Raw genomic sequence first — 25,486 nt, 5'->3', positions numbered from 1 at the left:
GACATCTGACACATACTCAGAATCTATCAACCCAAATGATCCACTTTCTACAAACAAATTGGAGTTCTACTTTCACTTCTCATGTAGAAGTCCATCAAATATGCATTGTTTTTATTCTGAGCTATGTAAGCTTAAACACATGGAAAAGCTGCCGCTCTTCTTATCACATACAGAAAGTGACACGCTAATTAAGCTCCTCAATGTATGTAGCAAATTTTTCTTAATCGATTGGAAGAACTCTCATTGATGGTAAGTCAGAATTTCACTGTGCTTTTAGTTTGCTAGAACTAAGAAAAATATATCAAGAAGTTGCATTAACCATTTATAGGAAGACCTTTAAGGTCACTTTGTTACCATTAAATAAATTAGTGTTCCAGTGGACTAACTTAATTTCAGGAAATAATTCAAGCCCTAGGAAACTATGACTCATGGTCTGTTTTGTCCCCACACTTTAAAATGTAGATTCCAGATCTATACACCAAAGAATCTAAAAAGGTCCCTTTGCCTTTGTTCATTCCAAAATAAACACGCCTGTTATTTCAGGCCTGTTATCCTTGAAATAAATGACAGGAAGGTTGGGGGAGAAACTAAGACCTGAATTGTTCAAGGTTTAATATTGGATCAGTTTAATGACTCTTCAATGTAGTCTCATACTATAAGCCACATGGTCTTGTGTGGGAATTTCATGATCACAGAAGCTATCTTCCGAAACTATACCCTTTTGACCATATGAGGCAGTTATTCTGAATTACTCAGAGTTATGCAGAATTTAATTCTGTGATGACTCATGAAGGCATTCCTCTTCTGCAGTGCGTTAGTCCACCTTCTTCTGAGTTAAACAGAGTTGGTTACTATTTACTGCTATATTAAGGGGAAAAATTAGATCTATACTCCCTGTTGTCAGAGTCAGGGACAGAGGTCATCATTGCCCACAATAGCAGTGACAATAAAGAAGTCTGGGAAGATAGGGCAGTGGACAGGGCACTTACCATGCACTTGGTCGACTTGAATTCTATCCCCAGAGCCCAATATGATTCCCCAAACCCCACTAAGAATAATTCCTGATCACAGAGCTTGGAGTAAACCCTAAGCACAGGTGTAACTCAAGCCTCCCCATGCCCACCAAAAAAATTTCAAGATCATGATATCTGTCTTCTAGAAATCTTTTTGATACTATTCCTCGGAGCAAGTGGCTCAGATTAAGTTTTCTTTTTATTTTTTTTTCCTGACCTAGGAATTCAGCAAATCTCTCATGAAAATGCACTTTTGCTGACTCAACAAATAGACCCTTTGGCCCATTCTCACCCCATGTTGACTGAGGTCTTCGGGTGTGCTTGTTTCTGAATTTACATTTCACTGAACTTTCTTCCATTTGAAACCGTTGGCATTCCTTTGAGGTTTCAGGCCACTTGGAGGCTATTTCAAAAAGTTCACTTACAAATAAATAATATGCTTATTCTTTGTATAATAGGCTTCTTTTTCTTTAGGTATTAAATGGAGCTTATTTTGTAAACTTTGGTTTCGAAGATTGTGGTTATTCCTAAGTGAGAGGAGATGACAAACAATAACATGGCATTTTTGCTTAAAGGAATTTGACAAATATATGCTATAGAATCTCAAACTTGTCTATCTTTCCTTCCAGGGTTCCAGTTATATTGATGAATATTTATCTTTATAAAACCTATTCCTTATGAATTGGCTAGGGCTTCTAGACAAGGAGCAATGGAAACTAAAGGTTAGGACCTCACTTTAGTCCATAGATTGGCAAACTGTCACCCACAGATTGACATTGGCATTAGTTGAAACAGAGCTCTGGCCACTTGTTTATGTGTGTAGTTCTGAAATACCATCAGTGTTTTTTTATCTGGACCTTTAAGAGTTTTCAGATTGCTTTAATCTATGGATCACCCAGATATAAATATAAAAGAATGTTGACATATTACATAACATAATACCAAGTGACATAATATGAATAATAATTTGTTCTTTAAGTCCTCAAAATAAATGTTAGAATGGGAGTATAAGAGAATTATTATTGATAGTAGTTTTGTTTCTGCTTTCTAGAAATATAACAATGATTGGTGGATAGGAAGGCTGGTAAAAGAGGGCTGTGAAATTGGCTTCATCCCAAGTCCACTTAGATTGGAGAATATACGGATTCAGCAGGAACAAAAACGAGGACGTTTTCATGGAGGGTAAGGCTCCTTTATTTCTCTAAATGTGTACTTGGGGCAAAGGATGAGAAACATGTCAAGCTAGCTTATTATAAGGTTTAAACAATGGTATACTATGCTAGTAAATATATGTTAGGAAAAATGAAGTCATGATATTTGCTTATACATGGATGGACATGGAGATTATTATGCTGAGTGAAATGAGTCAGAGGGAGATTGATAGACATAGAATAATCTCACTCATCTGTGAGATAAAAGGAAAATAAAAGACAGTGTGGGGATGATATTGAGACACAATAGAGATGAGGACTGCAGTCAGAGTAGAGAATAGAGAAGAGTCTACTATGAAAGTGAAATGCATGGCACCCCTTCATTAACAGTAGTGCAAACCACAGTGTAAAAAAGAAAAGAGAATGAGAGGTAAAATTCCTGCCCCAGAAGCATGCAGGGGAGGGTGAGTGGGAGGGAAGATGGCTTCAGGGAGGATGAGAGGGAAACTGGGGACATTGGTGGTGGGAAATGCGCACTGGTGAAGGTTGTTGTACATTGTATGACTGTAATTCAATCATGAACAAGTTTATCTGCGAAAAAAACTGTATTAACAACCCTCTAACCACTGTGTTTAAATAAAATATAAAAAATGTCAAATATTTTTTAAAATGCATGTTCTATGGACATCTTTTGGAAATTCACACATGTAGTTTCGGATCATTCACTCACTCTACTACATGTGAACACCTGACCCCACTGTATTCAACATGAATTCCACAGTAGAAACTGTTTTCTCTCTCCTCCTCCTCCTCTTCTTCTTCTTCTTTTCTTCTTCTTCTTCTTCTTCTTCTTCTTCTTCTTCTTCTTCTTCTTCTTCTTCTTCTTCTTCTTCTTCTTCTTCTTCTTCATTTTTTTGGTTTTTTTTTTTTTTTTTTTTTTGGTCACATCCTGCGGCACTCAGGGGTAACTCTAGTCTCTGAGCTCAGAAGTCACTGCTGGCTGGCTTGGAAGATCATATGGGATGCCAGGATTAGAACGAGGGTCCGTCCTTTGTTGGCTGCGTGCAAGGCAAACACCCTACTGCTGTGCTATCGCTCTGGCCCCCTCTCTCTTCTTTTTTAAAACTTCACTTAAAAACCATGTTTTGCAGAGTTGTTCATAATACAGTTGCTTCTGGTATTCAGTGTTCCAGCACCCATTCCACCAGTATAGCATTACCTCTACCATTGCTCCCATTTTCCCACTCACCTCAACCAACAGTTGCCCTCTTGGCAGGCACAAAATAATTTATTTATATTGCTTGCTGCAACTAAAAAACTAATAGAATCATTGAAAAATAGTTCAGTAAGAGAAGATTAGTGAAAATTGTTATAGTTCACAATGGAATCAATAAGTCATTTTCTGAGGTTTGACTAATTTATTGTTAGTTGAGCTTTTTGTGCTATTGTTTTGTTTATTGAATTTAGTTGGTTTCTATGCTCCTTTCTCATCTAATTTTGTGTGATCCTATTGGGGTGTCAGTATTGAGGAATTTTTTTTTTTTGGTTTTTGGGTCACACCTGGCAGTGCTCAGGGGTTACTCCTGGCTCTATGCTCAGAAATTGCTACTGTCAGGCTCAGGGGACCATATGGGGTGCTGGGATTCGAACCACCATCCTTCTGCATGCAAGGCAAATTCCTATCACCATGCTATCTCTCCGGCCCCAGTATTGAGGAATTTTGAAGTGCATATGGCCACATATATGTGCTCTCACAGTAGAGACTATTTTCTACAACCTTGGTCAAAACCTTCTTTGGAATGCAAACTTTTCCTCTATGAAACTCCTGTTGGGCAGCCCTCTTTTCCCAGCACAGTAAACAGGAGCCTGCCCTGCCTTCATGGCTCATCCTGGTTAACTTTCAGAAGTTGTCATAAGTAGGTAAGGTATAAACAGATCCCTATGTTAATGGCATCTTTTGCTTCTCAGGGCTTTCTGTAATTTCTGCATTTATTTGACAATTGAGGGAACACTGTCAACTTTAGGTTAAACCTCCCTGGGTCAGACAGACAAATAATACAGAGTGTTATTTATATAGTGTTTGCCTTATATGTTAGCCATTTCCTATTCCTAGCCCTGGCACTGCATGGTCTCCTAGAGCATCACCAGATATGACCCCCAAGTCCCTCAAAATTAAAGAGATTCAATATCGCTATATACCTAAAAAATTACTGTGAAAGATTTGTAATCCACTTTGGTCAAAATAAAAATTAAAAAAATATATACTAATGAAGTCACCATTAGATCTATAAAACCTCAGGCATTTAAATGTTCTGGGAAACAAGTAGAGCATGAGAAATCATAATCTTACTGCAGCTACATATACTGTGATTCTACAATGAAGCATTGATTTGTTATATTTTATTAGAACACTTACTTATTTACTACAAGGAGAGCTTTATAAATAGAAGCAAATCTTTCTTTTGATGCTCAAAATTCTTTCTTTTTTCCTTTCCTTTCCTTCCTTTCCTCCCTCCTTCCTTCCATCCTTCCTTCCTTCCTTCCTTCCTTCCTTCCTTCCTTCCTTCCTTCCTTCCTTCCTTCCTTCCTTCCTTCCTTTCATTCTTCTTTTTCTTTTTTTTTCTGGTTTGTTTTTGAGTCACACCCGGTGGTGCTTAGGGGTTACTCCTGGATCTGGACTCAGAAATCACTCCTGGAGGCACTCAAGGGGCTATTTGGGGTGCTGGGGGTTGAACCTGAGTTGGCCATGCACAACTGTGTTACCTCACCAGCCTCAAGTTTCACTTTCTTTTTATGTTTAAAAACTCAGTTCTTCTTCTCATCCTCTTCCTTTACTTCCTCTTTTTGTTCCTCTTCATCTTTCTTCCCTCCCAAGAATGCTCAGAGACCCGGGGCTAGTGATATTTGACCAGTGGCCTGGTGGTTCAATGTGATGACCCAAGCATGCAATGTTGCTGTGACCCTGCAATGCTTTTTTTAAGGACTACTGGGGGGCTATATCTAGTGGTGATGATGGGTTATGTGGTGCTAAAATTAGAACTTTGATCCCAGCCCATGAAAAGCATATGCCTCTGAATTGTGAGTCTAAATTCTTCTGTTCTTTTGGGACCTTTGTCTTTGTTATAACAGATACCTCTTAAATTTTAATGGATACCAAAAGTACAGTTAGTCACACATATAATTTTAAGCATTCTTAATAATAGAGTATGCTTGTTCTATTATTAATAATTATCCATTTTTTCTAAGTATTTTATCTTGGGCCAGAGAAATAGCACAGTGGTAGGGCGTTTGCCTTGCAAGCTGCTAACTCTGGACGGACCCAGGTTCAATTCCTGATATCCCATATGGTCCCCTGAACCTGCCAGGAGAGATTTCTGAGTGAAGAGCCAGGAGTAACCCCTGAGCACTGCCAGATGTGACCCAAAAACAAAAACAAAAACAAAAAAACAAAAAAGAACATCTTTTGTCTTCTTTGCAGTTTTTGAATATATCATAAGGAGCAACATATCCTTCTGCCCTAAGGCCTTTGCTCAAACTTTCCCACTTACTGGAGCACTTTCCTTCACCCACCCCTATAATTCCTTCATCTGTTCTGGAATTAAATATCATCTTTTAGGTGACTCCATTCCTACCATGTCTGCATTTGCAATGTTACTCTTACCTTTATTTCCTAGCCCTCTGAATCTACTTCCTTTTGCACTTCTAACTATCAAAAATTCTAGGGGCCAGAAAGACAGTACAGGATTAAGGTACTTGTCTTGCAACCAACCTTAGTTAATTTTCTGATACTGCATATGGTCCCCACACATTGCCAGGAAGTAATCCCTAAGCCAAGAATCAGAAGTAGTGTCTAGGCATTATCAGGTATGGCCCCTCCCAAAGAAACAAATAAATGAAACTTTAAAAATCTTAAGAAATAGTATATATATATATATATGTGTGTGTGTGTGTGTGTGTGTGTGTGTGTGTGTGTGTGTGTGTGTGTATTATTTTCCTCATCCTGCTTGATACTGATCGCTTTCTAGATCTGTCTCTACAAAGGAAAGAAAGCTTTTCTTTTTTCCCTCTATTCTCTATAACAATGGATAATAACAAGTTTATTATTTCCAAGGCTCTTTATTTCATTGCATTTATTTCTCTCTCATAATATCATTACATTTTTGGAGGGCTAGAGAGAGCTGATAGGATGCTTGCCTTACATACTTGCCAGCCTAGGTTCAATCCTTGTCTCCCAAAGCCTCGCCAGGAGTGATCCCTGAGTGCAGAGACAGGAGTAAGTCCTGAGTACTTCTGGCATATACCCAAAACAATAAAATATATGTATACATATTACAATGTACTTTTGAACTTTAGATAAACTTTGCAACAGGTGCAAAAATATTGTTAAGGCTTCAATGATGTTATTTTATCTTTATACCAATCCATGATGTACATCTTTCTTTCTAGATAGAGGAAATAAGGCTCAAATTGAGATATGATATACTAAGGTCCTACTACTGGTAATGTAAGGCAAAGATGAAAAAAATGAATCTGATTTAATTTTAGAAATAATACTCTTAATGAATGAAAGGGAATTAGCAACCCTGGAAGAAAGTAGAAATGTAGGTTCCTGATTTCCTATTTATTTCAGGGAAGCTTTCAGAGTCACATTAGGAAATGATTACAAAGATCTTCCATTCCAGGCCTAGAATTTGGGACCAGATTCTCTCCATCTTTCTCCTTCTTCTTCTCCTTACCCCAATACCCAACAGTCTTTAAGCTACTCTCTGCTTTGCATTCAGGGTTCTCTCCTGGCAGTGCTCAGGGAACAGACCATCCTAAAATGAAATCCCAGGGCATTTGCATGCAAAGCATGTGCTCTAATCTGTTAAGCAGCCCCTGGCCCTCACTCCATAAAACTTTTGTTTTTTTTTCGTTTGTTTGTTTGTTTGTTTGTTTAGTTTTTTGATTTTTTTGTTTTTTACATAGCCCAAAACAGGTTTAGTCCTAGTTCTGTACTCAGGGATCACTCCTGGCAAAGGTTGAGAGATCATATTGGATACTAGGGCTCAAACTTGGGCTAGCCACATGTAAGGCAGCACCCTATCCATTGTGCTATTACTACGGCTCCATCTATGTAATCGATTTAAAAAAGAAGTACACCTTCTAAGACTACTTTCTCATTCGCGTTGTAGCCATCTGACTAGTACATAGGTGGCTCGTATTAACTGAGTAAATCATTAGCAAGGACATTCTTGTCTAATTCTGCACTGAAAAATAAATAAGAGATTTTTTTAGAAGAATTTTTAGATCTCAGCTACTTCCTCACTGTCTGAGAAATGAGGTCAAAGAAAACATTTGGACAGATACATGAAAAAAATTTTTTAGCAAGAAGTTGTTTTGTTTTAAATTATTTAGTAAGATTGAGGCCAAAGAAATCTTTGTACTCTCAAGTTCTGTTTCCAAGGAATTTGGGCAACAAGTCTGAATTCCTTTTCTCTATCCTAGGAAATCCAGTGGAAATTCTTCTTCAAGTCTTGGAGAAATGGTATCAGGGACATTTCGAGCAACACCCACAACTACAGGTGAGAGTTTTAAAGGTTTTTAAGAACATATTCTTTTCTTAATATTTCGACATATAGGCACATTTTTAATAATGTGGGAATAATTTTGAAACTTTGTTTCAATATTTTTCCTCTTAGAATTTTGCCATTTGCTTGCTAAAGTAACTTGAAACATATGCCACTAAAAATTCAGGTCATTATGCTATTACTTAAAGCAATCTTATCTATACCGATGGAGACAGTAGTTATTGATGATATAAACTACTCTGAAGTACTATTATTCCATCCAATTTTTCAATATATTTTAAAATCGTAAAGACTTATTATAATTTTCCCCCAAAGAAAACGCTCTATTTCCAGGGATGGAGGGAGGATAAATTTGGTGATGGGAATTCCCCTGATTTAATGATAATATGTACCTAAAATACTACTGTGAAAGATGTGTAAGCCAATATGGTCAAAATAAAAATTAAAAAAAAAAGAAAATACTCTGTTTCAATCTTCATGTAACCTTAGGAAGTATTGGCATAACCAGAAGTATGAAAAGGAAAGGGTTAAAGCAGAGAAAGAGATTGGCTCTGGTGGGACCTCACTTTTAGTTGAATAAGAAAAAACTGAACCCTCAAATTAATTATCATAAAGGGATAGTGGCTCATTAGGGAGTGTCAAATATTACTGATACAGAGTGAGAAATCCAAGCATTGGTCTACTGAACCTACCATACTGCAAGTATAGATTGACCCTAGAATAATTATGCATACTAGGTCCTTCTTATAATAACTTTCCTAATTTCCATGGTGCTGAATCAGATTATAATTTTGTATTGCCTCCTGACTAGATCTTCTTGGGTGGCCCTTTAATCATGCTAATCAGAGACTGAATGTATTTTACCAAGACCCTGTTGGAGATTTATGTTATTGGCTCTTTTAACATTACAAACAGAAAAGAGCAGAAAAAATTGATTTTATAGGTATTTCACATGAAGAATAAGAGCAAAAATGTGTCAGTATTCCAGAAATTGTACAGAACATATAGGAATTAAAATTTTTTCTTTCTGTATTCACCACCATTAGAAATATAAAATCTAGGGGGCCGGAGAGATAGCATGGAGGTAAGGCGTTTGCCTTGCATGCAGATGGACAGTGGTTCGAATCCTGGCATCCCATAGCCTGCCAGGAACGATTTCTGAATGTAGAGCTAGGAGTAACCCCTGAGTGATGCCGGGTGTGACCCCCCCCCCAAAAAAAAAAAAAAGAAATATAAAATTTAGTGACTAGGATATAATAATTTTAGCCCAAATTGATATTCTGAGCTTTCTTTTTATCACATTTTATTATCCCAAGTTCTCAGCCATGTTTTATATGATGTCCAAAAAAGAACAGTCCATGTTTAAAGCTGGCCCAGAACTCCTAAAGGTGTGAAAAATGCCTTTCTTCCTTCTCAAAGCATGAGGTAGTAGGCCATTTATACAGGAATGAAGTGGTCTGATTCTTTTTAATTTGTCTCCAGAATTGACCTGTCCAACATGAAATCATACAGGAGTGCTCTATGAAGAGGATGATAGTAAAATGAAAGTGATAGGGACTCATTGGTACATAGTCTTTTACCTTTTAAAATCATATACTACTTATAAAGATTACATATTTTTGATCTATGGTTCTCATTATTTTCTTTTAGCAAAACAGAAGCAAAAGGTGGTAAGTTGTGTTTCCTTTTTAAATCTACCATTAAGATTCCTATCCATACATGCCAGCATTCCTCCATTTTAGTGCCCTATCATGCTATCAAATAGAGATGAGCATCTCAGAGGGGACATGTGGCAAACGCATCTCATTTGACCTAGGAATGCTGCATGTGTGCTGTGAGCAGCTGTGCTCATTCTCATTTGTTATGTGTGTTGAATCATTTTTTTTTTCAGACAGAGCACATTCCTCCTTATGACGTTGTGCCATCTATGCGTCCCGTGGTGTTAGTGGGGCCGTCCCTGAAGGGTTATGAGGTACGTACACAATGTGTTCTGTTTTAGTTCTGGGTTGGGAATCTAGGAAAGAGCTGTTGGCAGCTCACCCCTCCAGCTCTGCTTCCCAAAGGTGCTGAGGGAATCACATCTCAAAAGAAGCAGGCAGGTGATGCAATGTGAGGCCTTTAGGCTTTCTTCCTGCTTGGTGCACTCCTCATCTTTTATGTAGGAGCCAGTTAGGACTCTCTCCCTAAAACATTCTTTATGGGAAGAGCTGCTCAAAAGTTTGCTCTGTGGTGAATTGAAAGAAAAGAATTTATTCTGCCTCAACCATTCCCCTTATTATAGAATGTAAATGGCACCAGGGAGCACATAAATGTAGTCAGCCAGCAAACCATTCTAAAACAAGAGATATTCCCTTACGTATTTCTCTGCTTATTTATTTTAAAGGAAGGAAAATAAAACTTATCTAAATCTATTAGTGAACATTTGCAGAGATTAATTAAGTAATAGTTCCTCAGAAGGAAGAGTACAGTCCCCAGTGTACTGCATTATCCACTGCCATTTTGACTGCATTTGTGTGGGTAAGAATAGGTGGGCAGGTATCATTCTCATGGACCAAGGACAAAGGATGACTCACTGTGCACATTTTATTGAAAGAATTGATCAATGTCAAGAAAGCTAAGGATCCCATCTTTGTTTTCTATATCCCCTTCTTTCCCTGTCCCAGTTTTTCTCTTCCTATGTCTTTCCTTGACTTTCCCATTTCTCTCAGAGAAAAATCTGAAAGTCACACAGAACTGGAGAGTGGGCTATTGAAATTTAGTCCTAGGTGCTGAGAATGTCTACCAATAGGCACAGATCACTAAGGCAGCTGACACCAGGGTGGCTGCCCTTATTTGAGCTGGGCATAAGTCAAGAATGCCTGGGACAGGCAACATGTGTGCACAGTCAGCTGCTCATGACCCCTGGCAGTATTTATAGTCCCTAGTAAGGGAAAAGGTTTGCTTTGGATCGAGTAAACACTGAGTTTATTTCCCAGCACTCTAACAGAAAACTGGGGGAGAAGGGAATATAGTAAGTCTAGTTACTGCATGGAAAATGCTTTCTTTGTCCTGCTCTATCCTTTATAAAAGATTGGCTATCATACGGTTTTTGCTCAGACACTATACCCTTCCCTCTGCTTCTCTCACTGTTGACTTCTCTTTCTCTGTGTGTTTGCCTCATTCTTTTTTTCTCACTTCTGCAAAGGTAACAGACATGATGCAGAAAGCCCTCTTTGATTTCCTGAAGCACAGGTTTGATGGGAGGTGAGGCATATAGATGTTTCTGTATTTTTATTTTCCATTAACTGAATATATATGATACATTAATTTGTGGGTCTGTTTCCAGTGATTTGGCAGATGTTCTCTTAAAAAAAGTTAGCAGGTATTCAAGAAGAATATAATGAAGGAGCTCTGAGAATGCAAAATTATAAAATATATTATTGAATGCTCAGGGAAAAAACAATGAAAAAGAAAATAATGTGTGTGTACATGTATCATATGAAGTAAAACATAAAGAGTTAAATTTCCTCAAGAGAAGAGAAGTGCTGAGGCTGGAATGATAGCACAGTGGGTAAGGCATTTGCTTACTGTCCTGGACTGGATTCCCAGCATCCCATATGGTCCCCCAAGCCTGCCAGGTGTAATTTCTGAGCACAGAACCCCTGAGTGCTACTCGGTGTGTCCTAAAAACAAAACAAAATTAAGAATAAGAAGAGAATTGCTTTACAGTAATCTTCCAAATTAATTATTTTGTAGGGTATAGAACTTCTTTGGATTCCTTTTTTTTTAAAAAAAAATTAAAGTCATTTTTTATTATTTTGTTTTGTATAAATCCTACTATATTCTACTATCAATATGACTCAGTTTTTAATCATTAAATAATTTTATCATTCAAATTTTGTAGAAAATGATAGAACACATGATGTTTTGCAGAGAAATGTTAAAAAGTCGATATTGACTCAGTATTAATTACTAGGCTCTTTCATGATGCTGTATGCATTTCCATGGAAGGAAACAGTGCGTTCTGAGAAGAGTAAATGCATTCAGCTTTCCAAATACTCAAATATATATTTTAAATATCTACAAATAGGCTTTAATACTTGGAATTTTTAGAGAAAAAGGCATTTAAGAATGCTTTAAGTATCTATTATATTGAAAACCTTCTGTATAAACTGCACTAAAATATTCATTAGTTTCTGGTATCATATACAAAGAAAGTAAACTGAGTTGTAGCTCCAAGAAATAAGATTTTATTTTAAGAAATCAGAATGGTTTACTGTCATAGGCAAATTGCTAAGTACGTTAGTCTAGGCCAGACTGCCTTAATAAATAAAGATCAAAATGTATATTAATTCAAATGCAATGCAAGTTTTTTTTTCACCTAGCAATCTATGCTGTTACTCAAGTGGTAGGATAGGTGGGAGAGGGATAGTATTTCAGGGACAAGAGGATTGATCCACCTGTACTTGTCCTGTACATTAGGATGAGTTCCCCAGTGCTGGTAAGGAGACAATCAAATCAGCCTGAACTGGCATACACCAACTCACATTTCATTAGTTAGAACTTTGTGGCACCTCTCATATTGTGCCAACTCTCACATTCCATTAATTAGAACCTGGTCACATTGGCCTTGCCTAATTGTAAAGGAAACTGGAAAATGTAATTTAGCCATATGCCCAAAAGACTGAGGAAATATTCTCTACTCCATTCATTTAGAGGAAACAAAAGGACTTGATTTAAAAAAAAATACATAGGTTTTTCTTTTTTAAAGAAGATAGTTAGAAAATGAAGAAGTTTTAAAGAAAGACGATAAAAGGCATTGAAAACTTGAGTTAGAAGGAAATGAGAAAACTTGTATTCTAATCTCCTTACCTCAACTCCCACAATGAGATGAATTATGTTTGGAAACAAATTTTGGGGAATTGGTTTCTTAAAAAAGCATTGTAAAAAAGTAGCTAAAATTCTGACTCCAACTTGGTCTTGGTTCTCACCTCTGATAACCTACCTTTGCCCCTAAGTTTCTTTGAATTAGAAATAGCTAACACTTATTTCACTTACGCTTCAACTAAGCTTGAAATCACAAAGCATTAAGTCTTTCTTTAAGGAATCTGATCAGTGCTACTTCCTGTGTCCCTATTATACTTCTAAAACAATAAATCCTATTCTGTAACACAGCCTAAAATTTCCTGACATTGTTTTGTTCCCCCACATAGCATCTTTATAAAGACAATGCTATTTATATAAAGGTCTGCAAAGAATTGTGAAAAAAAATGATGTGAATTATTATAATTTAGCAGAGAAAGTGAAAGGCTTTGTTATTGTTCTTGAAAATGAAATATTTGATATTCTTATCCAGCCCTTGGGGCCCAGAAAATGAGAAAATGGTTTTCCTTGGAATAGCAGAGATTTGTCCTGAATCAAGTAGTTTTCTGCATCAAGCACTTACACACCCTGTTGAAGATGGTTTTAGTAGAAATAGAATTAAAATCTCAATGCCAAGAGTTCCCTTGGGTCTGATGACACAGCAAAAGACATAGAAATGTAAGGAACAATCAAGCAGTGACAAAAATCTAGCTGGAGAAAGAGACAGCCCAAGAGAGAGCTGATGTAATTTAGAATCAGGAAATAGAAGATCATAAACACATGAATGTGTCTTCAAGTAATACAATTAGTTTTATTTTTAATAACATTTAACTTAATGGATTAATTTATCTAATGTATATAGAAACCTTATGAGGAAGAAGAAATTTGCTTTTAGCGTCATGCTGACTCACATAACTACTATGTGGGGAATAGTCTTATATTTTGATCTCTGACAATCTGCTGCAGTATGTTTTACCAATTAATAAAAGGAGAAATAAACCAACAAATAGTCTTCAGTGAGACTAGCCAAGAGAACAGTTACACAGAAGGCTTTAGCACAGTGGTGCAGAGTAAACAATATGTTCTGATAAAAACCTACCCAATGTTTCATTGGCTAGCTATGACTGAATTCAGTTAGACAATATAGTCAGAGAAAAAAAGTCTTAATTATTTTTCACAAAGAGCACAAAAGGGGATTCATTGGCTAAGGACTTTCTCCACAGTGTTTTTCAGACCAATTTAAAAAAACAACAAAATTTATGGCTTGGCAGTTACAAAATCATATGCTTGCATTTTTTAACACTGTAGAAGTTAGTCAATTTAGAACTACTTTTATGTTCTAACTTCTATTATAAGACCTAATGGTAAAGGAGTTAAGAAAAATGAAAAGTTAAGGGCAGAGTAATAGTGTAGGATGTTTGCCATGCATATGCCCAACATAGGTTTTAGAGAGATAGTATAGTGTTAAAGCACTTGCCTGCATGCAGAAAACACCAGTTTAATCCCTAGCACTGAATATAGTCTCTTGGGCACTACTAGGAGTGACCCTGAGTGTAGAGGCAAGAGTAAGTTTGATGGGGCCAAAACAAACAAATAAAATAATCTTAAAAAATAAAAATGAAAGACACAGAAGGAAAGTGTCCCTAAAGACCGGATCACTTGTACATACGAATATTCACACACATACTGACAGTTTCTTTGAACAGAATATAAACTTGGTATTCCTAACACAACATGGAACTCTTCTCTCTCTTTTTATTTTCCTTCACACCACAGACATTTATTAGGAATCATCTTTTTTGATGAGGTTTGTTTAATTGGTTGAATTGACCATTCATAGGGTAAATAGCCAGCAGTCAGACTAATTGCAATTTGTTGAGCTATGGAAATTAATTAAAATTCCAGCACAGTTATTACTTTAGACTTTTGAAGAACTGGATTAGATCAACTCTGTCAGTTACCAGGTACATTGAGCTGACATGATCATGTCCCACCATTAAAATAAATATCATGTGACTTTTAAAGAGGATTTGAATGGGAATAGAGAGATAGTACATGGTAGGACATTTGTCTTGCACATGGTCAAACTGGGTCCATGCCTTGCCCTCCACAAATAGTCTCTGAGTGCAGAGCCAGGAGTAAGCCCTGAGCACTGCTGAAGATCTGAAGCTATAGGAATCTAGAAGCACATGAGCATCTACTAAAAAAAGAAAAAAAAATCAAAAGTATTGAAAGGTTAATTGAAGATTTTGAGATTAAATTTAGGAAGATCTAAAGAGGAGTTAATTTTTAAAAAAGAAATAGGAACCATTGATATAATGGTAAAGCAAACAAGCAATGAAAGAATGTAGATAACTCGTAATTACAGTGAGCAATGAAAATGAACACAGGCCCTTTCATAATTGGTATCATTTCCTTTCCATCTTCTCCTGTTTTTTCTCTATTGACATGTAGATTCATCAGTGGACACTCAAACACCAGTAAACTGATTGAACACATTGTTGTAAGCATGATTTTTATTTTTTATTATTTTTTTGTAAACATGATTTTTAAATTAACTGTTGAATTACATCCCAGATGGTTGTGAATGGAGGCTGAGGCCTTTCTCTGCCGGCCTGGGTCAGGCGCCTGCCCCTTCTATCTGGCAGGTTTGAAGGTTCAGAGTAGCAATAAGGAAAAGATCCACAGGCAATCAGGTTCAGAAGACATCAACTTTATTCAAGGCCATAGCCATCAAGAGTGTCTTCTAACCCTTTTAAGCAGGTTTCATAAGCCACCCTGAACCGGTTTCTTATCCCTCCATGCTGCCAATTCCTCCAGCTGCTCTTGCTTCTCTGCCCCTGACCCTCAGGCAGCCCCTATTGTTACCTTCCATAGACCCCTCCCAGAAGTGGGCTGGTCTGCCTCTCCAGGTGAGATTAGCATTTTGGCCTAGGAGGGGTTATAATTAACATTTAGTTTTTAATTATATTATGTCTGACCTGGTTCTCTTTTCATTCTTGAAATGAATATAAATTGGGCAGGTAAAAATGAGTGTGGTTTGGTCACCTGACTGTGCTCAGGTGTCACTCCTAATGTTGGTACTCAGGGGACCATATGTGGTGGTAGGGATTGAACCTAGGTAGGCTGCAAGTAAAACAAGCACTATCTCTCCAGTCCTAAGGTGATTTGGAGAAGCAGTGTTCTCTTCCTAGTAGTGCTTGGGAACCCAGGGTTTATTAGTTGGCCATAATGTAGTGAACCTAAAGGTTCAGTGCTCAATCCAACAGTACTGAAGGCTGTTGGTTTTTTTATAGACAGACTATAATATTGTTACTAACCACAATGCTACACTCCAAGAAGTGCATCCATAAGTGATTTCATTGTTATGCAATAATCTTCTAGTGTAATTACACATACCCAGATAGTTATGCTCACCTCATATCTAAGCTACATTGTATAGCCTCCTGGGACCTGGGACTGCTATTGACCAGAAAGCCTTTCAGTCTCCTATGACTGCAATAACACCATATTACAGAAAGATTTCCAAGGGAACAGCTTAGATAACTCAATTAAACCAGATGCAGAGACACATGAAAGGTACTAAAGAATGTGACTATACAATAGTAGAAAGCTAATAATTCCATTTAAAAGGAAAGTGTGAATGCATTCAATGATAAGTGAATTACATTTTTGAGAAGCCTTTTTCAATATGGTGATAAGTATTTTAGTCTCAATGTCATGGACTGTTTTGCCTATATATCTATGGTTTCAGGTTTGATATCAAAGTCTTTAGAATTTCTTTTATTTTTTTATTTTTGGGCCATACCTGGTGACAGGGGTTACTCCTGGCTATGTGCTCAGAAATTGCTCCTGGCAAGGGGTACCATATGGGACACCTAGGTCAGTCGTAGGTCAGCCAAGGCAAGGCAAATGCCCCACCGATGTGCAATTACTCCAGCCTCTAATCCAGAATTTTTAATTTGTTTTTTGTTTTTTTGGGGGGCCACACCTGGTGATGTTCAGGGGTTACTCCTGGCTATGCGCTGAGAAGTCGCTCCTGGCTTGGGGATCATATCAGACACCGGGGGATCGAACCACGATCCATCAAAGGCTAGCGCAGGCAAGGCACGCACCTTACCTCTAGCGCCACCGCCCCGCCCCTTGTTTTTTGTTTTTATTTTATTATTTGGTTTCTGGATTAAACCCAGTGGTGCTCAGGGATCACTCCTGGTTCTGTAATCAGTTATTACTCCTGTCAGGCTCAGAGGACCATATGGGGTTTGGGGAATAATCCAAGACGAACCTTTTTGGAGGACTGATCCCAGACCAGGTAGGTGCAAGGCAAGCACCCCACCTGCTGTACTACCTTTTTGGTCTTTTATTTTTATTTTTGGTTTTGCTTTTTGGCTTTTCAAATACTACTCTTGGCACAGTGCTAATGAATTACTCTCATTAGGGCTTGAAGAGGACCTTGTAATGTGGGAGGATCAGACTATAGACACTTGTAGCCTAAGCACATATACTACCCCTTTGAATTGGCTCTCCAACCTCTAGATTTAGTATCTTATTTTGGTAACAGTAAACTCTTTACATAGAAGAGGAAAACTTCTCTCTTACTGAAGTATTTCTAAACCTCTTTTTATTATCTTCTGAGCTCTGTCATGCATGTATCTGATGCGAGGGTATTGGTGGTGGGAAGGTTACCCTGGTGAAAAGGGGGTGTTCTTTTCTATAATTGAAACTCAATTACAAACATTTGTAATCATGGTGCTTAAATAAAATATATTATCAAAATTTTTCAAAAAATGTATCAGAGTAAAGGACAAAAAAAATGAAATACAACAATAAGCTAACTTACAGTTTGATTAGAAATAAAAGAAATTTTTTTTATTGTCCAGATATTCTTCTGTGCTTTTGTCTATAAGGAGCAGATTTCCTTGCTGTTGCTTTGTGCTTATGAATCTTTGTATTTACAATAGTGTGTTTATAACTCAGAGAAAAAAACTAAAGGGATAATTTATATTAATTAGCCTATGGGAATGGTTTTATTATACTTTGCTTCAAGTTGAAATTTCTAGAATCTATCATGGGTGTTAACTGAAGACTTGGTGTACTTGAATTTTCTGACTCTGTTCTGAGATCACTCCTGGTCAGGCTCAGGTTGTGGTACTGAGGGTAGAATCAGCTGCATGCAAAGCATGTGCCCTACCCACTGTACTATCTTTTTCTCTACATGAAGATCTTTGGCAAATGCTTTATTTTAGGTTTTTGGGGTTTTTTGTTTGTTTGTTTGTTTGTATATGTGCCACACCTGGAGATGCTTGGGAAACCACACAGTGCCTGAAATTAAACATTAACCATCTTCATACAAAGCATCTCTGGATATCCAGATATCTGTGGATATTTAATTTATCTGCTTATTGGTTATCAAATTATATTTTTGTAAATAAAAATAGCATTTTCAAAAGTATTATATAAAAATTACCATGTAGGAATTTAACAAGGTCTAGGATAATTTTAATAGTGAATTTTGATGTATTCAAATATATATTAAATGGATCAAGGGTAGCTTCGGTTGCATGCAGTTTTACCTTATAAATCTCTTAGTCAACTTAATGAGCAGTTGACACACAAATAGACTTTGTTCTTAAAAAACTGAATTGATAATCTTTGCAAATTCTAATAATACAAGGTTAATATTTGAAGCCTGTTTACAATTAGGAAGAATTATTTTTATTTTAGAGTAAAATTTTTGTCTTGTTTTATTTTGTTTTATGTTGAGGCCAGTAGTGATCAGGACTTATTCCTGGCTTTGTGCTCAAGAGTTCACTCCTGGTAGTTCTTAGAGGATCCTAGATGGTGGCAGGGATCAAAACAGGGACCTTGCCTGCCTGCTTGCAAGAGAACTTGCAAGTTCTCTGTTGTCTCTCTCCAAACCCAGTGATTCCATTCTTAGCAGACAAAAGAGAAACACAGGAATAAGTGAGCTATTCTGTGAGCCAAAGGGGGTTCTAATATCTCAGGTGCAGCAATCTGTTGAGTAATGCAGACTCAGAAGTGATTTTAACACCCGATTTGAACCTGATCAAAACCTGAGTATGTCTCTCCTCTGGCTGACATCTTGCCTGTCTGTACTCTATAACTTGGCTCAGGTACAAAGATTTGGAATTTCTGAAGAAGAAACTGAAAATGAAGAGAACTATGAGTCCGTCTACTATGTCCTAACCTGAGACATGGGAGCCTTCATGTTAGACCTTCTTAGAACATTCTCTCTGAGTCTCACTTTTCTTCTTGGTCAAATGAAGAAATCATAATAGTCCAGTGTTTCCCAGGGTCGTTTAGCAATCAAGCTTGTTTTACAATGAGATTTTGTATATCACATTCCCTCACAAAAAGAAATAGGAGATGCTGGAGAGATAGTTAGTATAAGGGGTTAAGCTACTTTGCATGTGGCTGGCCTCAGTTCGAATCTCTAGCACCATACATTGTTCCTCTGAGCATTGCCAAAAGTGATGTCTGAGCACAGATTCAGGATTAGCCCCTCAGCACCACTTGGTATGTGAGTGTGCCCTGCCCTCACCCCACAATTATAATATAAAAGTCCTATCAGAAAAGAAGAAAGTTAGGGGTATTTCCATATGAGGGTTGCCCGTGTAAAACCCTGCTATTTAATCCCTCTCAGTGTTCAGTGGTCCTGGACGTATTTGGAGCACTCTTGGTTTCTATGGATGACAATTTGAAGATGCATAAAATTATTTATTAGGGTCTAAATATTTTAAAAATCTGGAATCTTGTGATCAACTGCAGCATGAGAGCATAATACAGTGACATAAGCAAGGAGCACTTTGTTTTAAAAAGACATTAAAATTTGTGAGTAACCAATTTCCTTGAAGAAGCAATTTTTATCTATTTGTGAAAAAGACTATTTAAAATTCTTTCCAAGGGTTCAGGTCACTGAAATTAGGGGAGGAGTCAGTAACAGGCTTGTCCCCCAAATAGGTTTTAAATGACACATTAACTCCATAACAGTTCATTATTCACATTGCTCAACACTAACATTCAGAGTAGTTTGAGAATGACAGGAGAGGTGGAGCAATAGTACAGGAACTAGGCCTTACTCACAGCTAACCTGGGTTCAATCCCCAAAATCCCTAAACACACCTGGAGTGATTCCTGGGTCCAGAGTCAGGATTAAGTCCTGAGAATCACTGTATGGGAAGGGGGGGAAAGAAGGGAGGGAGAGATGAGAAAGAGGGAGGGAGGGAGGAAGGAAAGAAGGAAGGAAGGAAGGAAGGAAGGAAGGAAGGAAGGAAGGAAGGAAGGAAGGAAGGAAGGAAGGAAGGAAGAAGGGAGGGAGGGAGGGAGGGAGGAAGGAAGGAAGGAAGGAGGGAAGGAAGGAAGGAAGGAAGGAAGGAAGGAAGGAAGGAAGTAGGGAGGGAGGGAGGGAGGGAGGAAGGAAGGAAGGAAGGAGGGAGGGATGAGGGAGGGAGGAAGGAAGGAAGGAAGGGAGGGAGGGAGAGAGGGAGGAATGAAGGAAGGGAGGAAGGAAGGAAGGGAGGAAGGAAGGAAGGAAGGGAGGGAGGGAGGGAAGGGAGGGAGGGAGAGAGGGAGGAAGGAAGGAAGGGAGGAAGGAAGGAAGGAAGGGAGGAAGGAAGGAAGGAAGGGAGGAAGGAAGGAAGGGAGGAAGGAAGGAAGGAAGGGAGGAAGGAAGGAAGGAAGGAAGGAAGGAAGGAAGGAAGGAAGGAAGGGAGGGAGGTAGGGAGGGAGGAAGTGAGGAAGGGAGGAAGGAAGGAAGGGAGGGAGGAAGGAAGGGAGGAAGGAAGGAAGGGAGGAAGGAAGGAAGGGAGGAAGGAAGGAAGGAAGGGAGGAAGGAAGGAAGGAAGGAAGGAAGGAAGGGAGGAAGGAAGGAAGGAAGGAAGGAAGGGAGGGAGGGAGGGAGGGAGGAGGGAGGGAGGGAGGGAGGGAGGGAGGAAGGAAGGGAGGGAGGAAGGAAGGAAGGAAGGGAGGGAGGAAGGAAGGAAGGAAGGGAGGGAGGAGGGAGGGAGGGAGGGAGATTTCCTTTTTGGAATTCTGCCAAGCTCTGCATTCCATTCTGAGAATGCAGAAGGGGCCATGGTGGCAGTGACTGGATTAAAGACATATGTTTACATTCTGTGGGCAGATAATAACCTAAATCTGAAGTTCCCAGAGAGATAGTGCAGCAGGTAAGGCACTTGCCTTGTAAGCAACTGGCCCAGATTCAGTGACCAAGGATGGTTCCCTGAGCACCACAAGGAGTAACCTCTGAGTACTTCTGGGTATGACCTGAAAACAAAACGAAAAAATCTAAATTTTCTCTCTAAAATAAATACGTTTTTAAACTTTTAAGTGTGTAAGTTTCAGAGCAATAATACACAACTTGTCATGCATGTAGCCAATACAAGTTAGATCCTCAACACCACATATGGCTCTCCCAGGCATTGCTGGGAGAGATCTTATAGTGCAGAGCCAGAAGTAAGCCTTGAATACAGCAATTAAGACAAAACACACACACAGACACACTCAAAAATGTTCTAGAGACTATTATTTAATAAATTATATGTAAATAAAACCTTCACTTCATTAATTTATACTATCTTTCTGTATTCATGTGCATCACTGAAGGACATTCTTATCAAAATCCTGACATAATCTTTTCATTACCTTCAACTTATGACTGCCCACCATATATACCCCAAATTATATGCAAATATGCTGGAGTCTTAGAGCTGGAGGAAATAGATTGTACTTTATAAATCCTTAGAAATTTGGACCTGTGGAGAAGTGCTTTATGTCTCATGAATTAATAATGGAGCACCAGGCATGCAATAAAACTAACAACTGGTTGACAATCTTTGATGAGCAGAATAAAGAGGATTTCTCCTTATAACCAACAATATCAATATGCCAGAACTTAACACTTGTACATCCTGAAGGTCTTACTCAAGAGCAAATCAACTGTGAAGTGTGGGGAAATTATATTGCTGCTTCCTAGAAAGATCATGGTTTATTAATATGCTTTGATTTGCTGTTGGTATGGTGCATATTAAAAAGAGAATTTAGCAAGGCAGATGAGAGCAGGGAAAGAGCAACATTTCACTACAATCATCTTTTGTTAAATAGCCAAAACTTTCTTTCACTTTGCCTTTTAGTACTTGCCAAAGTCTCTTTAAAATATTTGTGGCCAATGTTAATTGTAGTGTGGTTACACTATCATATGTAAAGTGGTTATTAAATACTGTGGTTATGAATCACATAGAAAGCCCCCATAACATATTTACTGGCTTATTCTGTTCTGTGTTCCTATTCTTAGGATATCAATAACGAGAGTGACAGCTGACATTTCTCTTGCTAAGAGGTCTGTCCTAAATAATCCCAGCAAGAGAGCAATAATTGAACGTTCGAACACTCGGTCCAGCTTAGGTAAGATGCTCAAATCTAGTAGTGTTTCTTCAAGCTGCGCTTTCAGCCTGAGCTGATATGTGTCGCGTCTGTGAATGTCTTCAATCTGCTTCCCACTCTGAAATGGGGAAGCTTTGCTGAACAGAGCCAGCTGAATGCCAACCATAGAAAAGAAGGGAGCAGCGTCCTGCAACTGTCAGCTTCCTCTCAGAGCTAGTCAATTAGCTAATTAGTAATGGGGTGGGAAGGATCTTCAACAGCTCTCTCCTAAGCTGCTACTGTGTAACCACATGAAGCCACTCATCTCTGCTCTGCCTAAGCCTCTCCATGAGGCGAATGATATCCGTCACGGCTGATACCTCATACCTGACTCATATCTGAGTCACGGCTGACATGAAAGGAAACAAGATGTTCAGCATTCGCAGCTCTCTAGAAGCTGGATGATGGCATTCTTGGTGTTGCTTCTGCTGCTTAGCTGATAGTAACCAGAATAGTCACGTTTGAAGTAGAAATAGCGACACCATGAATAACGTGGGAGTTTAAACGTGTCTTTTACAGAGCACTCATCAGAAAGCATCCTGAAACTCCCTGTCCTGGAAAAGACAAAAGGGTAGGGTCTAGCCTCTCATGTAAGATCAGGGTTGTGGGGGATGAAATCCCCACATTCAGAAGCAAGTCCATGTTCCTGGTGAATCACAGTATCCTCTCAAAAGTTTCGTGATGGTTTTTCAGATTGGGCTAGGTAACACACGTTCTAAATTTCCATTCTGAGAACTTGTTTGCTAACTTCTCTCACAGGCAGAGAAAGAAAGATCAGGCTCTTCTATGCCACTACATTTTTTCTTAAAAAAAAAAAAAATAGGGGCCTCCCCCAGCAGTGTGTGGAGAGTATCGGGGATAGAAGGGAGGTCTACTCCTACAGAGCTAAGCCTGCAGTGAGGATCTGGTGATAGATACTCAGGAACCCCTAGAGCTACACTTTGCCACATTCAAAGCACATGCTCTTCCCCTTGAGCTTTTTCCTTAGCCCCATCATTGCAATTTTTAAACTATACAAATGAACTCAAAATGTACTGCCAATGGATTGTATGCTCAAATAGCCCATCAAGAATATATTGAGGGCTAAAGAGACTAGATAGGAATTAAGGCATTTGTCTTGCATGTGATTCACCCCTGTTTGATAACTAGATATGGGTCCCTAAGCATTCCAGGGGTCATTCCTAAACATAGAGGACAGACTACTGAGCACTGCAGGGTGTGACCAAAATTTCCCTGTCCCTGTTTCTCCACCAATCCTTCCTACTCAACCCTGCCACCTGCTAAGGAATATGTTGAAGGCCAAGAATTATACAGATTGGAAAGAGACTACAAAATATCTCTGTTCCAGACACAGACTGACACCTGGAAACTGATCAGTAAATGTTTGCTCTATGGTGGCTTTGTAAGAGAATGCTTGCTACATATGCCAGATATTGTCATTATCAACAGGATCCCAGGCGCCAATGAGACTTCTTTGTTTACTTTCTTTTGTAATCTTCTTTTATTTTACTTTATTTTTTAATTTTTTTACTCTTTTTTGTTTGTTTATTTGTTTGTTTGTTTGGGGGGAATCACACCTGGTAATGCTTTTGAGACTTGAGGCCATATCTGGGCAGTCCTGGGAACTGAACCCAGAGCATCACATATGCAAGGCACAGGTTCAACTACTTGAGCCTCTTAGCTGGGCCCCAGTGGTTTTATATTTACTTCATTCATCCTTCTAAGTTTTGTAAAACAGCCTTGAAAGCATAGTATTTTAAACCTGAGGCACTGGCAGAGTTAAAAATACTCGCATAATCTGAAAATAAGGAGGTCTTATAATAACTAGATGTTGATTAGGCATTATTTAGGTATAGGTATTATGTATAAGTATTAATTAAGTACCTAATTAGGTATTATGAAAATAATTGAGTAATTAATTGAAATAATACAAAATTAAACTAAAGTTTTCTTAAAGAAGCCTTTGTACTCTCTTCTCCTGTATTCCAAATCCTTTCTTCTTAGATGTCTTTGATCTTTAACTGCACCTTTCTCTGGTACATAAGGAGAGGTCAAAGGATATACTCAGGCATATGTGTGAGTTGCTTGATGATATCAATCATCTGTACTTACCAGAGATTTCATAAGTAGTCTTTGGAATCATTCCAATGAATGTCACCTGCTGTTGGAATCAACAAAGCAAGTAAGGTGAAGTTAGTTTAAATATTAGGGAAGAAACTCAAGTGTCAGTTCACTGGTTTCCCCTTTATTCTTTAAGGTCATATACCTATATACATTGGTCATATACCTACATCCCTGGCAACCTAATAACCACTGTGTGAACTAGTTATATCCACTCATCTGCTTGTTAGTGAACTGGTGTAGTATTCTTCAACCACTGCTTATTGAGCACTTCTTATGTGCCATGGATTATGTCTGACATTAAGACAAAGTATTTTACCCATGTTCAATCAGAAAGAGATGATTAAACTTCTGTGTGTGTCATAATAGAATTATGAACAGAGTTAAGAGTATCAAGAGAGGTAAGTAATAAGAGATGTCTGAGAAGACTTCACAAAAATTAATATTTTTGTTGGTTCTTCAAGACAGACAAGAAATAGTCATTGGCATGAAAAAAATCTGGTTGAGAAATTAGTAGCAAAAAGAGGAGAAAAGGGGTTTGTATGTGGGAAGAGTGGCAAGGTTTAAGAGCAACAGAAGAGACTGAAAAGGTAACTGAGGCCAGTATGTTAAGGTTCTCATGTGTTCTCATTTCTCATCTGAGAGAGATGGCACTGATGTACATTTTGAAAGCTGCTGATAATGATTACATTGAAGGTATTTCCAACAAATTGATTTGAAAATTGTAAATTGAATTATAAGTCTCTTCATAACAAGACTGCTTAAAGCCTTTAAGATACAAACTATAATAAATGCTTGAAAATCCAAGAGTACCTATTAGACTATGCCTTAGTGGATGAGGTAATGAACACCTATGGAGCCAGGGGTTGATCCCATGATGGTATGCTTCAAGGATGGAGAAGCCCTGAATGCTTACTGTGCCTATACAAAAAAAAAAAAAAAAAGTGGAGGGAACGCCACAACTACCACTGCAGCACCCCTTCTTTTTCTTGTTTTGTTTTGATTTGTTAATTTTTTACTTTATTTCCCTTCTTTCTTCCACTTTTCTCTTCCCCTTTCACTCCTGTGATTATTATTTGGTGATTTTTTTTTCTTTTCTCATTAGCCGGGTGCATTTTTTTTCTTCTTTTTCTTTTTCTTTTTTTTTTTTATTAGTTGCGGCCAATTTTTTTTTCTCTTCCTTTTTTTCTCTATTTCTTTTTCTTCTTATCCTTTTTATCGCAAACGACAACAGAATAGACAATCTACAACAAGCTATAAAGTGGAGACCAGTTGCACTAGTATTCTGGGGAAAAAGGGAGGGAGATATGAGATGCATGCTGGAAATGGTGGTGGAGGGAGGACAGCA

General features: G+C 38.2%; 1 protein-coding gene across 4 annotated transcripts in view; it reads left to right on the top strand.

Annotated features, from left to right (window-relative positions):
- CACNB4 (calcium voltage-gated channel auxiliary subunit beta 4) overlaps positions 1-25,486 on the top strand; it is a 356,270-nt gene that overhangs the window by 275,177 nt on the left and 55,607 nt on the right. For all 4 annotated transcript variants that reach the window (XM_049773007.1, XM_049773008.1, XM_049773009.1 and 1 more), the window contains 6 exons: positions 2,065-2,195; positions 7,652-7,728; positions 9,385-9,404; positions 9,626-9,706; positions 10,919-10,977; positions 21,890-21,999. In XM_049773007.1, coding sequence (XP_049628964.1) covers positions 2,065-2,195; positions 7,652-7,728; positions 9,385-9,404; positions 9,626-9,706; positions 10,919-10,977; positions 21,890-21,999 — 478 coding nt within the window. The remainder of the gene's footprint in view (positions 1-2,064; positions 2,196-7,651; positions 7,729-9,384; positions 9,405-9,625; positions 9,707-10,918; positions 10,978-21,889; positions 22,000-25,486) is intronic.

This window comes from Suncus etruscus, chromosome 5 (assembly GCF_024139225.1).
Source record: "Suncus etruscus isolate mSunEtr1 chromosome 5, mSunEtr1.pri.cur, whole genome shotgun sequence".
NCBI classification, from domain to species: Eukaryota; Metazoa; Chordata; class Mammalia; order Eulipotyphla; family Soricidae; genus Suncus; species Suncus etruscus.
The sequence above is the reverse complement of the archived record's forward strand: the minus strand, read 5'-3'. Positions and strand labels throughout refer to the sequence as shown.